The 12700-nt window shown below is 39.7% G+C and overlaps 2 protein-coding genes across 3 annotated transcripts; one reads left to right on the top strand and one right to left on the bottom strand.

The window, feature by feature from the left end:
- Window positions 1-3194: 3194 nt before the first annotated feature.
- pctp (phosphatidylcholine transfer protein) lies at window positions 3195-7675 on the bottom strand. Its single transcript, XM_086290142.1, has 6 exons — window positions 7499-7675; window positions 6421-6538; window positions 5441-5520; window positions 5166-5337; window positions 4581-4648; window positions 3195-4010 (listed from the first exon to the last, which is right to left on the bottom strand). Exons 1-6 carry the CDS (start codon window positions 7625-7627, stop codon window positions 3936-3938), a joined length of 642 nt encoding a protein of 213 aa, XP_086146268.1. The 5' UTR covers window positions 7628-7675; the 3' UTR covers window positions 3195-3935.
- A 714-nt stretch (window positions 7676-8389) lies between these two features.
- Window positions 8390-12022, top strand: tmem100a (transmembrane protein 100a). 2 transcript variants are annotated; one of them, XM_086290140.1, is made up of 2 exons: window positions 8390-9125; window positions 10790-12022. In XM_086290140.1, exon 2 carries the CDS (start codon window positions 10873-10875, stop codon window positions 11275-11277), a length of 405 nt encoding a protein of 134 aa, XP_086146266.1. In that variant the 5' UTR covers window positions 8390-9125; window positions 10790-10872; the 3' UTR covers window positions 11278-12022. The 2 variants fall into 2 exon arrangements, with proteins under 2 accessions (XP_086146266.1, XP_086146267.1); XM_086290141.1 differs by lacking the exon at window positions 8390-9125 and adding an exon at window positions 9187-10638.
- Window positions 12023-12700: the final 678 nt, after the last annotated feature.

Below are 12700 nucleotides of genomic sequence, written 5' to 3'. Positions count from 1 at the left end.
TCCTATGGACTTTTTAATGTCTACAGTCTCAGATCAACACAGCCCTGCCCTTCCCATATTAGATTCTTGATGAATGTGTGTTGTTGTTATTCAGCCTGGTTCAATGTGCCCCTTTTTAACTTTGAGCACCCGCCCCTTTAAACCTCTCTGCATGTCCCTGCTCCACGGGGAGGATCACGGCAGATGACCGTCCTTCCTTTGGCCTCCTGTTTCTTCCTGTTAAAAGGGAGTTTTTCCTTTCCACTGTCTGAGCGCTTGTTCATAGGGAATCATCTGATTGTTGGGGTTTCTCGGTATTATTGTAGAGTTTTTATCTTACACAGTTAAATGAGCTGAGGGCCACTGCTAGCACTGTCATCTCATTGGAGGGCCGATTTAGTGTTCAAGTAGTCCAAAAAACTAAAAAAAGAAAACACCCACAAATATTTCTGCAAATGTTGGGTTTTGTTTGGTTTTTTAAATTTCAAATATTTTATAACAACACAAAACTGCAAACGTGAGGGCATTTTTTTTCCCATTGAACTACCAAATAAATAGAATAGAATAGAATAGAATAGAATTCAACTTTATTGTCATTGCACATGCACAGGTACAGGGCAACGAAATGCAGTTTGCATCCATCCAGAAGTGCTTTAGTGATATAGATATATTACAATATATATTAGCAATAATATAGATATGTGAGTATATTACAGAAATGGGTCTATTATGGTATGTTATAATGTACACGGTATGAAGTATGTTGTGAATATTCTATAACTATAAGTATGTACAGGCTGTAGTGAGTACAAGCTATGTACAGGCTATGAACAGGATATAAATATGAAAAACTATACAGAATATGAAATAAATAACTTTACAGAATCTGGGATATACAGCTATACAGAAATGGGAACTATGCAAGTTGTAAACAGTTGTAGGATTAAAGATTATCGAATGTACAGAATGATTATTTACACAGAGCTATACAGTAGTGCAGTTAAGATAAGTGAGGGTGTAGATAGTTCCTACAGAGGTATATAAAGTGCTAGTGATTGTGAGTGGTGGTTCAGTCCATGTTATTATTGTGTGTTTGAGGGTACAGTTGTCCATTGTGTGTGTGTGTATGTTCAGTCCATGTGTTAACGTGGGTCAGATGTCAGGAGGCAGAGTTCAGGAGTCTGACAGCTGTGGGGAAGAAGCTGTTCCGGTACCTGGTGGTCTTAGTCCGGAGGCTCCTGTGGCACCTCCCAGAGGGCAGGAGGGTGAAGAGTCCATGTGATGGGTGACTGGGGTCTCTGATGATTTTCCCAGCCCTTTTCAGACACCGCTTCCTGTAGATGTCTTTTATGGCAGGAAGTGGTGCTCCGGCGATACAAACACATTGGTCCTCTCTTTCTGGACAGACACGTGGCAGCACTGCTGCTATTATTTTGTTCATATTTAACTAGGGCTGCTCGATTATGGCAAAAATGATAATCACGATTATTTTCACTGAAATTGAGATCGCGATTATTTGACGATATTTATTTAACCCTTTAAGACCTACTATAGAACCAAGTCCGCCAGAGCTTATATTATTTTTTTACATGTTGTAGTGCCATTTATGGGAGCATTTCAAGTTGCTATACAACTGTTATAGCCCATATTTTAATAATATGTATGAATTAAGTCCATAGTAATTACATTAATTGCAAAAAAGTGCAATAAACTACAAAAAAAAATTGAAAATCGTTTTTGTTTGTTTTTTTACATATATTTCTACTTGGAGAAATTTAAGAGGCTTATCCCTCAAAACTTTAAATACAAAAAAGTTGCAAAAAATAGTTTACAACAACAGGAAACTTATTTTGAGTGTGTTCATAGTTTTATTTTGGAGATACACCAATTTTTATATACTGCAGGAAAAACAAAAAAACAATCCTATGATGCAAATTTTCAAAGAAAACAGCATGTGCATCAAAATAAACTATTTCCAGCAGTGCAATTCGAGTTCTAAGCATCCCAGAAACTATTCAGAAAAGTCAAACATGACCAGTATAGGCCTTTAAGGCCTACAAGTAAAAAAAACTACATTTCCGCGAAAATGACGTCACTTCCGGTTTCGGCCAGGAAATGGCGGATATGTGATAGTTCGCGCTGACGCCTGTTTCACTGTGGGAAGTGTTACGAACAGCTGATCGGATCAGCGAAGCGTGTTTCTGGAATATTATGTTTTTGTTCCTGCAAGCGCTTTTTATGCAATTTTTGCAAAGCTTTATGTGGAAGGAAACCGTGACCGAGGACAAGCTGATGGTATGAGATGTAAGTACAACTCCTCCGGTTTCACATGCAAAACAAATTATTGCGCTAGCTTACATGGTTCAGGTTCTACAGGGATTTAAAAATAGTTACACAAAACGGAGCTTGCTGCTCTGACCGGCTTTAAAGGGTTAACAATGACTTTAAAAAATAATATAAAATAGTGTGCAACACCACTGAAGTTTTTTTTTTAAACTCTCTTTTCAACCAACAGCAGTCACTCTCCTCTCCAAATAACTTCTGCTTAGCTTTCCGAGCTTCCCTCGGGTCCTCTTAATCAGCGGTCTCCAACCTTTTTTGCGCCACGGACCGGTTTATGCCCGACAATATTTTCATGGACCGGCCTTTAAGGTGTCGCGGATAAACGAGGGAGGGGCTAATAATCGGCTCAGTCATTTTTAATGATCGTTGAAAGCCCAGATCGTAATCGTGATTAAAATTCGATTAATTGAGCAGCCCTATATTTAACAAAACAAAAATGCAGTGTACACAGTGTTCGACTCTCTCACTGAGCTAACACAGCCAGTCCCTCAGCACGACTGTACTCTCTGCTCATGTTGCCTTCATATTAAATCATTCTTAGAACTTAACACTGCACTCAACAACAAACAAATCCTCCCTAACAAAACAATAACTTCCAGGTCAAATTACATTATATAGTAACGGTCACGTGAGCCGCAAGTGGCCCCCAGGCCACGAGTTTGAGACGCTGTAGAGGACCTTGAGGTGACTGTTATTGTGCTTTGACACAATATAAATAAAACTGAATTGAAACTGAATTAAAATTATGGTACACTGAATTTTACCTTTTAAGAATTTTGAAACTACCCACCATTTTTAACAAAAGCACAGGATTTTTGTTCTCTTAACAAACACAAGTGTCAGTGTGTGTGGAAAAACTCAACAATTTCAGCTTTAGTTTAAAATAAAAGTTTAATTACATCAATAAAAGCAATATTACACAGTAATAGGCTTTTTATGACCAGATAAAACCACATTCACCTGTATCAACAGGAAATATAGCCTGAATTTACACAATATCTGAGATAATATTGCATCTTTGACTAAAACTCCCGAAACCTTTAGAAGGTACTCTCATTTTCACGTCATCGGAAACAGAAAGAGATTAAATAAACTACATGCAGTGGATTGAAAATGAACAGATTCCAGTGTTTTCAAACCTTCAGTAAATCTAAATACATAATCCATCTGTCACATTTACAGTAAATGACTTTATAGAAACAGACAAAGTCGGAGCATTTTATACAAGATTTCACTACACAGGCCCAAAAGGAATAACCTATAACTTCTGTATAAACATTTAATTTAAAAAATACCCCACGGCATCCCAATAATCCTGATTGGAATTTGCATAGATTGCACAAACAAAACAACACAGTATTAATCAATACAGCACAAAGGACTTGAATTGATTCCCTGCAGCTATTTAATCAGAGTGGCCGGCCATGCACGTCATGCCTGAGTCAACAGCATGCTAGAAAAAACAAGTAGCAGCCCACACAAAGCCACATTCATCCCGTAAACGCAATTTCAGTGTAATTATACAATTTTAAAAATGCTTCCCAGAACTAAAGAGACAGAAAGAAAAATCAACCAAAGCTCTTGACCAGAAGCCGCTTTCCCGTCAGCTGCCCTCATTTCTTCTGGCAGTAGTTTTTGTAGTTACTGCAGGCCTTCTGCATGTCCGTTAAGAACCCTGGAACCCCTTTCTGTTTTGAAAAAACACACGCAAAGAGCATCTCTATCAGCGAGCGTCATTCACACATGTGCCAAGAAGACCCACCTAGGAGTGGCAAGCATTGACGTCAGCCTGCAACACATCTGCGAACCATAACGATGGGAAAGCATGAAGGCAGGCAGAGGGACGGAGCTCTCGCGGGCCTGCGAGTGAACTCTTTAACGCCCTCTTTAAAGCTCTCATCACAGATCAGTTTAAGCAGGTCAACTATGAACACGTGTGCATTTCAGGGGTTGTGAGGCCCTGGTGCAAACTGACGCCTTAAACACTGCAAGACTTTGAACGCCCCTTTAAACAAGAACTAATAAATCAGAACGTGTTTCAAATGATGAAGGAGTGATGCACAGATGTTTTGGTGTATGTTAACCACACAGAGCACAGAAGAGGAAGACGTATCTGTTGAGGATGTAGTCTTACATGCAGTTGTCTTTGCAGTTGACCCATCTGTTTAATGGGCAATCATCTGATTTAGAGTTTTTCATGCAAAGTTCTAAATGTGTTTGTTTCCATGCACTGCAGTAAGCCGGCACAATAGACTCACCTTCGCTGCCCAGTTCACCAGCCAGGTGGGAATATTTCCGCCAGGATTGTCAAAGTAATTCATGAAAACTGAAACACAAGCAGGCGGTTCAATATTTATACAGTTTCTGCAACCAAGCCTTCCATTCTGAAAAGTGAAGCTAATGCAGCACGTTTTCAAACCTGCATTCTTTCTAATGGCCAGCAGGGGGCGACTATCCTTGTTCAAAAGAGGAATAATTACATAGAAGTCTATGAGAAAATGAGTCTACTTCTCACTTGATTTGCAACTTCAGTAGACACTTTTCAGAAGCGTTTATAAATTCAATCACTCATTTAAAGATTTATTTAATAACTTATTATGTTCATCTAGTAAATTATGGTCCCATTTACAGTAAAACAGATGATAAACCAGGGCCACCGACGAATCTACGAGCATATATGTTATTCCGTTTCAGTGAACGGCTCAAATGATGGGCCATTTGTATAATTTAAACTGCAAATGTATTCACATGAACCTGGAATCTTTCTGTTTAAAAAAAACACATTTATTTACATGAACATAATTATATAACTGCAATTGTTTAAAGTGATCTTATTGTGTTACGTTTAGTTCCACCAGCTCCGTCACTCTCCAGGGAAACGCTCTGCTTGTAGTCTTTGACCCGAAGCACGCCGCTCTTTTCTGGACACGGTGTCTCCGGGGAGCTTTTGGCAAGGATCACCCAGATCTTCCTGCCGTCCATATCCAGGTCTTTCCGCTCCCTCACATAAACATACTTAGGTTTAAGCTGTTAGGGAACATGACACGCTGAGAAAAGCATTCACAGCCTTTTCCAAATCTATGCAAACTGAACGTATTAGTGCAGATCAGAAGGATACGTCTCTGTTTGACAGCGGGAACGGGTATTTCACTTCCCAGTAGATGGCTGACTGTCCATCAAAGTCCTTCTCATATAGCTCTGAATAAGAAAAATGACACAATCATTCAATGAGCTACAGAAGCACATAAATATCAGCTGAAATACATGATATCAGAATCAGAATACTTTATTAATCCCGAGGGAAATTAGGGAAAAGAGAAGGACAACCACCCCCAACTATACTAACCATTACATTTTAATGTCTTATGAGGAAAAAATGGCCAAGGAAATGAATATTTTCAAGGAATATACTTGAAATACTGCAATAACCACTTCATCTTTACAGAAAACTACTTGCAACACTAGCAGGTTGTATTTGTACAAGTTGTGGTTTGCATACTGCACAAGACAGACTGCATGGAAGAGAAGGAGCGCTTTAGATTCAATGAAAGGATAATAAAGGAAATCTTTGGGTTTTATTCTCTCCTTCACTTTAATATTTTTCACTATACTAGAACAATTTGCATCTGTTTAAGACACTACAGCTAATACACTAGAGATTTACCTTTAAAGTTTTCCTGCTGATTGATCATTATCTTTAGTTTATTCTCCACTTCTTTTGCTCTTATGTAATCTTGCTTTATATTAACACACCCAAAATCAGGAAACTAGTTGCCAGTCGGTTGTAAAGTGGCATTCATGGGTAATGTAGGCCCCTCTGATATCTGGATATTTTTAAGGAGAGACACTGAGAAGCTATCACCACAGAAAACACAGAAAATGCTACTGAAATGAGCAGCTTTCAGCTAAAAGACTACAGCTACACCATGTTACCTGCTGGGTACTGTAGATGTGCATGAAAACAGGGATGAAAGAAAAGTGAAACTGTTATTTTAAAGCATTAATGAAGACTAAAAGATCGGAGAAGACACAGAGATAAAAGAAAGACAGTAAATGTGGTGTGAACCCTGCCTTCCTGGGCTGTTTCTGTTTTTTTACCTTTCACATATCCATCCCAATCTTTTCGATACGTCAAGTCCATGTAGACATCTGCACACAGCTCTGGAGTGCAGGTGGTGAGCACACCATAGACTTTGTACTCATAAAGTCCAGTTTCCTGCAAACAGCACATGAAAGTTCTCTCTTCCAACTGCAGGCCATATGATGCCACACCCACACTATGCAACTAAGCCCTGACCACACCACTCTGATTAGTGCCAGTCTACGTTTCTCACGCCCAGTGAGGAACTGTGTTGGCCTAGATTCAAATGTTTGGGTTTTTTTCCTTTTAACATTGATTTTTCAATGTTTTACGCAAGAAAACTAAAGCAATACTTAGAATGAGAAATATATTAGGTACATTTATGTCTTCTAAGAGTAAAGGTCATACCAAATTCCATTATCTATAACGTGTACAAATTGAAGTGATTTATTTTAGATATAAGATAGTTTTTTTTTCTCCAAAAGTTTGTTTTTAAAGAAAAATGTTCAAAGAATCATTTCACTTATATCACTCAGCATGTTTTGAAGTAAACAGAGGTGACAATTCACACATAACCTTGAAGAAACATTTTTCATAACTGAGATTTTAAACTTTCATTGTTATTTACATTAGGCTTCCACTGACAATCTTGTTTTAAATCAACCAAAAAGCCAACCTAGATGTGTCAGGGATGTGCCGAATTGAAGGGTGGATCATTGCAGATGCAAGAATGTCTTCAACGAGGTTAGTCAGGGTGTCTGTTTACGCCCCAAGGCAAGGCAACTATAAATCGACGTCTATCCGAATGGAGTTTGGTTGGACTGGTGCAGCAAGTTTCTGAGTGGAGAAAAAACATACTCCCACTCAGCTTCCGGCTTCTTCCCCATGCTAGCCGCTGCTGTTTATCTTTGCTGCTAATAAATTAAACTAAACTTATACTCAGCTTGATAACAGCTCAACGTTTTGACAGAGAAAAGGTGGAAACATAAAACAGCGACAGTTCAGGCTCTGCAGCGCTCACCACATTCATTCAAACTGGCTCGCCGAGTCGCTTTTCCTGCAGCAGAAGCAGCAGTTTGACAGGAGATTTCCTACCTTGTCATAGAGCCGGTAGATTTTCACTCCCATCGTCTCCACGAACAGCTCCCATCCTCCCTCCAGCTGCGGCTTGTCCAGCTCCTTCCACGCATTCTGGAACTCCTCATCCGTAAACCGCAGCGACATGATGGACTCTCACTGTGACACACCGGCCAGCCCGCAGCCAAGCACCATACTTCCGCTCCCGGCCTTCAAAATAAAACACGCAGTGCAAACAGGAGCATTTCTGAGATAGGACGTACAGGATGTTTGGACATCACGCTTCTGTACAGATTTGACCTCTCCACACTTCTATTCAGAATGATATTTAATTAAGCTGCAAAATGAACGTGAATGAGAGCAATTTAAAAAAAATGCTGGTATTATTATGAATTTTCTAGTAATGTTAATAAAGTGCAATTATATAATAAAACTAGCTAATATAGATTTCATATGGATTTTATTTAACTTTTCAGTTTCAGTTTAACTCAAAAAAGTATAGCAACAGTCTCAAGGCGCTTTATGTTCATGCTAGAGACCCTACGATAATACAGAGAACATCTCAAGAATCAAACAATCCCCTATGAATAAGCACTTTGTGACAGTGGGAAGGGAAAACGCCCTTTTAACAGGAAGAAACCTCTGGCAGAACCAGGCTGCCATCTGGGATGGCCAGATTCAGATAGTGGATTCTGATAGTTTGATACTAGTTTCAGGACAAACTCTAATAATTAGCCATAATTATGATTTTTTTTCTTAAATTGGTCAATATATATAAAAACTTGTATGAGTCTGTTTAAGAAAAAAAAGGCTAAAGGGCTAGGTTGGAGAAGAAGAAGAAAGACCTGGACCCAGGTAAGAAGCAGAGAGGTAGAAAATGGATGGATGGATGGAAAAGCTCAGTATATAGGTGACTTATATATATATATGCATGTATATATTGTGTCTATTTCTTACTTAGTGTATTGTCTGTCTTTGTTACTGTTTATATTGCAGCACTGTAACCAAAATAATTTCCCCTAGTGATCTATAAAGTATTCTGATTCTGATTCTGATATAAATCTAAAGAAGTGAGGCACTGTTTATTGCAGGGTGTTAGAATGTTTACTCAGGCTACATACAGCCCAACCTGATGTTATCAGTGAACAGTCATAATGATAAAAGATTATGGAGTGATATGCCATTATTTTTCTTTCATTCATTTACATCGCTTACACAGTATGCCCTTTATCAGCTGATAAACTCAAGGCGTAACAAAACAAACAAAGCAAACCTTCGGACTTCAAAATAAAGGCAGGCAATCAACGCGTTTTATTTTGAAACGCACCGCCGGATTCACCAGCTTTCCCCGATGGTTTCCATCTTCGCTCTGCAGTCAGAGGCGCATGAAACAGTCCCGCTAGAATGAGGATGGCAGTGCGGCTGGCAGCTCCTAACCTGACGACTCTACGGTGCGGCAGTTCTCATGAATGGGAGTCAGATTCCAGCCCGGAGAGTCCGCTGTGAGCTTCAACACTGAGCGAGAACAAACAACATTCACTTTTAATTAGATTAGTCTGGTTAAATAATTCATCAGCTCATAGACAAGTCTCACTGCAGCAGAGGGACACTTTGCAAACTTTGCCACATGGAAAACGGCTCTGAGGTAACGAAGCTTTCTTCTTTATTTCCCACCTAAAACAGGCTATCTGCACTAAATTTACTACACATTAAAAACATATATCGTTACCAGCTGAAGCCAGGCTGTGTTGCTGCTTGTTGCTATAGCTGAACTGGATTTGGTTATTTGCTAAGATTTTATAGATTTACTTTTAACTTTATAAATCCTCATTTTTTGTTACCCCAATAAACAAACTTTCATGTTTACCACTAAGAAAGCCTGCAAGAGTTAGTTTGGAGAGTTCCCCACTCTTCACATTTTCTTGTTGTTTAAAAGTCCTGTGGCTTCACAGCTTGCAGCTTTCCCCCCTACAGTATCCTCCCTTCTTTAAATGGTCCAGAGCCACAAACAACACTTAATTTCTTCAGTCTGTCCCGATGCTGGTCATTTTCATTGCAGCTGTGTATGAATAATAGATCAGTCACTTTACAGGAACTTTGTGTACTGCTGAACTAAAGGGTTAGGGTTTGACATTTATATGATTTATGTCCTCTATTTTTTTTTTTACTTTTAAGAGAAGACGACTCAAATCAAGAAAATATTTAATCACAAAAATATTAAACAAGATTCATAAATAAGAGTGGGGGGACATACTGGTTACAGTTACACTGCTTCTACCATGAGTAAATCATTTACAGTTATTCAAATTTATTAATTTTTTATATAAAACAAATTTTAAAAGCTTTTGTTTGAGGGAAAAAAAGACATTTCTTGACTTGAAGTAACAGAAATACACAGATCTGTGCTCTCTTTTCTGGTTGTTTTGTTTCATTGTTTGTGGATAGTAAAGATTTTGACATGTGTGCTGATGTACACAGAAGTTTCTTCTTCATTTATGCGGTGACCCCGCTCTAAGGACTTTTAGATACTAAAATCCATACAGTGTGAGACATCAGATACCAGCAGATACCAAACGCAGCGTCTAAATTTAATGCTGGACATTAAATGGCTTTCTTCATCTTGATAAAGTTGTTTTCCTGGAGGAAAACAGGGAAGGTGATGAGATTTTATTATCTTGTGTTTTTCAGTGTCATTACACAGTTAAACCAAACGGGTCTCCACTCTGTTGGGAAGTAGTTTTGGTGGTAAAATGCTGCGGCTTCTGTATTATTTTGAAATAGTGAGCCCCAAAGTATTGGCTGCAGAAGACACAATCCTGTAGGTGTAGCACTGACCATTGGGCGAGGAAATTCTGCTCATGTTTAGAAACTTGATTAAATAATTTCAATTTCAAACATCTGGACTGATAAAGTCCCAGCAAGTCTTTTCTACCCACTTATTGTGACTCAGCTTTCCATGCAGCAGGCGTGTGTGTGGAGGCGGGGTGAGCGCTTGTGAAGATGTTTGTGATTTCGAAGCTCCTTGCATTTCATGGAGCAGTTTGTAATGTCATATCCTGCGCTCTCCAGGGAATGTCTCAGCTCGTGCTGGGACGAGTGGTCCGGCGTCATTCTCCTCTGACTGGGTCAGAAGGAGGCGGCTGGGATTGTGCAAAGAGGTTACATGGGTTTATTAAAGCAGCATGTGGTCAGGAGGGGGGAGTTGTGAAATGTGTTGAATTATAATAAAAAGCTTCTGCCAGAGTTTCTTTTGCTGTTTACAGTGTTGAGCAACACGTTTGAGCACTTTCACTGCTTCTTTCTCCACAGACTGGGAGATCCTGATCACAGGGAAAAGATCAATAACGAGGAACCATCTGTGGTCTGTTAACAGAAGACTGCTGGATCCTGAAATGCCAGAAGACGCTAGCAAGGAGGCCATGAGAACACCAGCGACACCAGAGAAGGCCAACAACGCCGAGCGCCCTGCTGTCGCCATGACAGCCCTAAACATCCCCCTAGTTAATGAAGTGCAGCTGACCGCAGCCACCGGCGGGGCAGAGCTCTCCTGCTATCGCTGCACGATCCCGTTTGGTGTGGTAGTGCTCATTGCGGGCATCGTGGTCACCGCGGTCGCTTACAGCTTTAATTCGCACGGCTCCACCATCTCCTATTTTGGCCTGGTGCTCCTCTCTGCAGGACTCTTGCTTTTAGCGTCCAGTGCCATCTGTTGGAAGGTGCGGCTGGAGAGGAAGAAGGAGAGGCGGCGGGAGAGCCAAACGGCCTTGGTTGCAAACCAGTGGAGCATTTTCACTTGAAGCGGCAGTTTAAACAACGCAGCTCCAGGTTTTCTGAGTCTGAAAAGGCCTGATCTCGACACGGTTTGATGAAGAACCAGCTGAAGGCAGATGTTGTCCAGAATGTTTCTTCAGTTTCCGACCTGTAAAAGCTCCGACTCTCAAGGCTCAGAATTCAAAGCTTTACAGACATTGTGAGGGATTTATTTGTCAAACAGACGTGGAGCATCTGGTAAGCTGGGAACACAGCCAGAAGGAATGTATCACAATTAAGATGAATTACCACTGTGCGGAGTGGCGTAGAGGAAGTCTCCCATTAATCGGCTGTTGGATGTGCTGCCTTTGATTGCAGCGGGAAGGACTGTGGTTTGAAAAAGTCCAGAACAATGACTCTCGCCTCATTTGCTAGGCTTCAACTTGCAAATATCTGTTTAGAAAGTCTCATCTTGCAGGAAATGGGGAGAAATGACCTGCTTTTGAAGTATGGTACGTTATAATGGCTGAGAAGGACTATTAAATTTTGAATATGCATCCTCTTAAAGCACTTTGATCCTACATATTCATCATATTATGTAATACATTTCTTTAAAAAAAATAATGCAAAGATACATCCACATTTTATGTAGCAATACTTAATGTGGACAACTACATTTTTACTGTCTATAGCTCATATTGTGTAAAATTAAACTAGCAGCTTTGTTTTAGCGTAATCATTTGCATGTATTCATTGTTATCACATGATCATGATGTTTAATAAAATCATTTTATCAAGCATGTTGTTAGTGTCGCAACTGGACAGAATTAATTTAGTTTTGTCTTGTTTTGTTGTACGTCTTGAAAGGAAAGACTGTATATAAAAGATGGGTGTAGCCATGTCACCCATTGGTTTGAAATTTGAAGAGCTAACATAAGTGTTTTAGCTACGATGTTGGGTTTGTGGAGCCACGAGTGACGGTATTTAGACCAAAGGGGGGAGTGTAGCGCTAGCAAGAATGGTTAGCTAGCCGCATCCAAAAATTCTGACTGCATCACACATACAGACACACCTGCTAAATAAAAGATTAATAAAATACTAGCATTTCACCACGTGAAACTGGACCATAGACTTCTTGTACAGTTCAGTGACTCAAATTAGCAGAGGAAATGCTTAGCAGATAGCTAGGCTATTAGCCACAGCACCTACATTTAAGCAAGTTATTTAAAAAATAAATATACCACCCACCATAAAGTTTTTATAAAGAGAGAAATCATCCATAAAGCCCCCAAAATGTCCCCAAAATGCTGCAGTTTTGTTTTTTAGGGTTTTTATTTCCACTCGCTTTGTTTCTTAGCCCCAAACACTGTAGCCACTTTAGCTTAGCAGAAAAATGTGAAACTGCTAGCCTGTGTGTGTCCAGATTATCAGTGTTCTAAAGTGTTCTAAGTGTTCTAAAACCCATTGAGT

The sequence above is a fragment of the Aulonocara sp. 'chitande type north' Nkhata Bay genome, linkage group LG4, assembly GCF_057382095.1.
Source record: "Aulonocara sp. 'chitande type north' Nkhata Bay isolate Kocher_YH1m ecotype deep benthic linkage group LG4, A_spYH_male_GT1.1, whole genome shotgun sequence".
Taxonomy (NCBI): domain Eukaryota; kingdom Metazoa; phylum Chordata; class Actinopteri; order Cichliformes; family Cichlidae; genus Aulonocara; species Aulonocara sp. 'chitande type north' Nkhata Bay.
This window is presented reverse-complemented; position numbering and strand designations above follow the sequence as displayed.

Coding starts and splice junctions, on each gene's coding strand:
- pctp (XM_086290142.1), bottom strand. CDS start 7,627: ATGTCGCTGCGGTTTACGGATGAGGAGTTCCAGAATGCGTGGAAGGAG. Junction 5,521..6,420: donor TTGGGATGGATATGTGAAAG/GTAAAAAAACAG, acceptor TTTCTTATTCAG/AGCTATATGAGAAGGACTTT. Junction 4,011..4,580: donor TGGTGAACTGGGCAGCGAAG/GTGAGTCTATTG, acceptor TTTTCAAAACAG/AAAGGGGTTCCAGGGTTCTT.
- tmem100a (XM_086290140.1), top strand. CDS start 10,873: ATGCCAGAAGACGCTAGCAAGGAGGCCATGAGAACACCAGCGACACCA.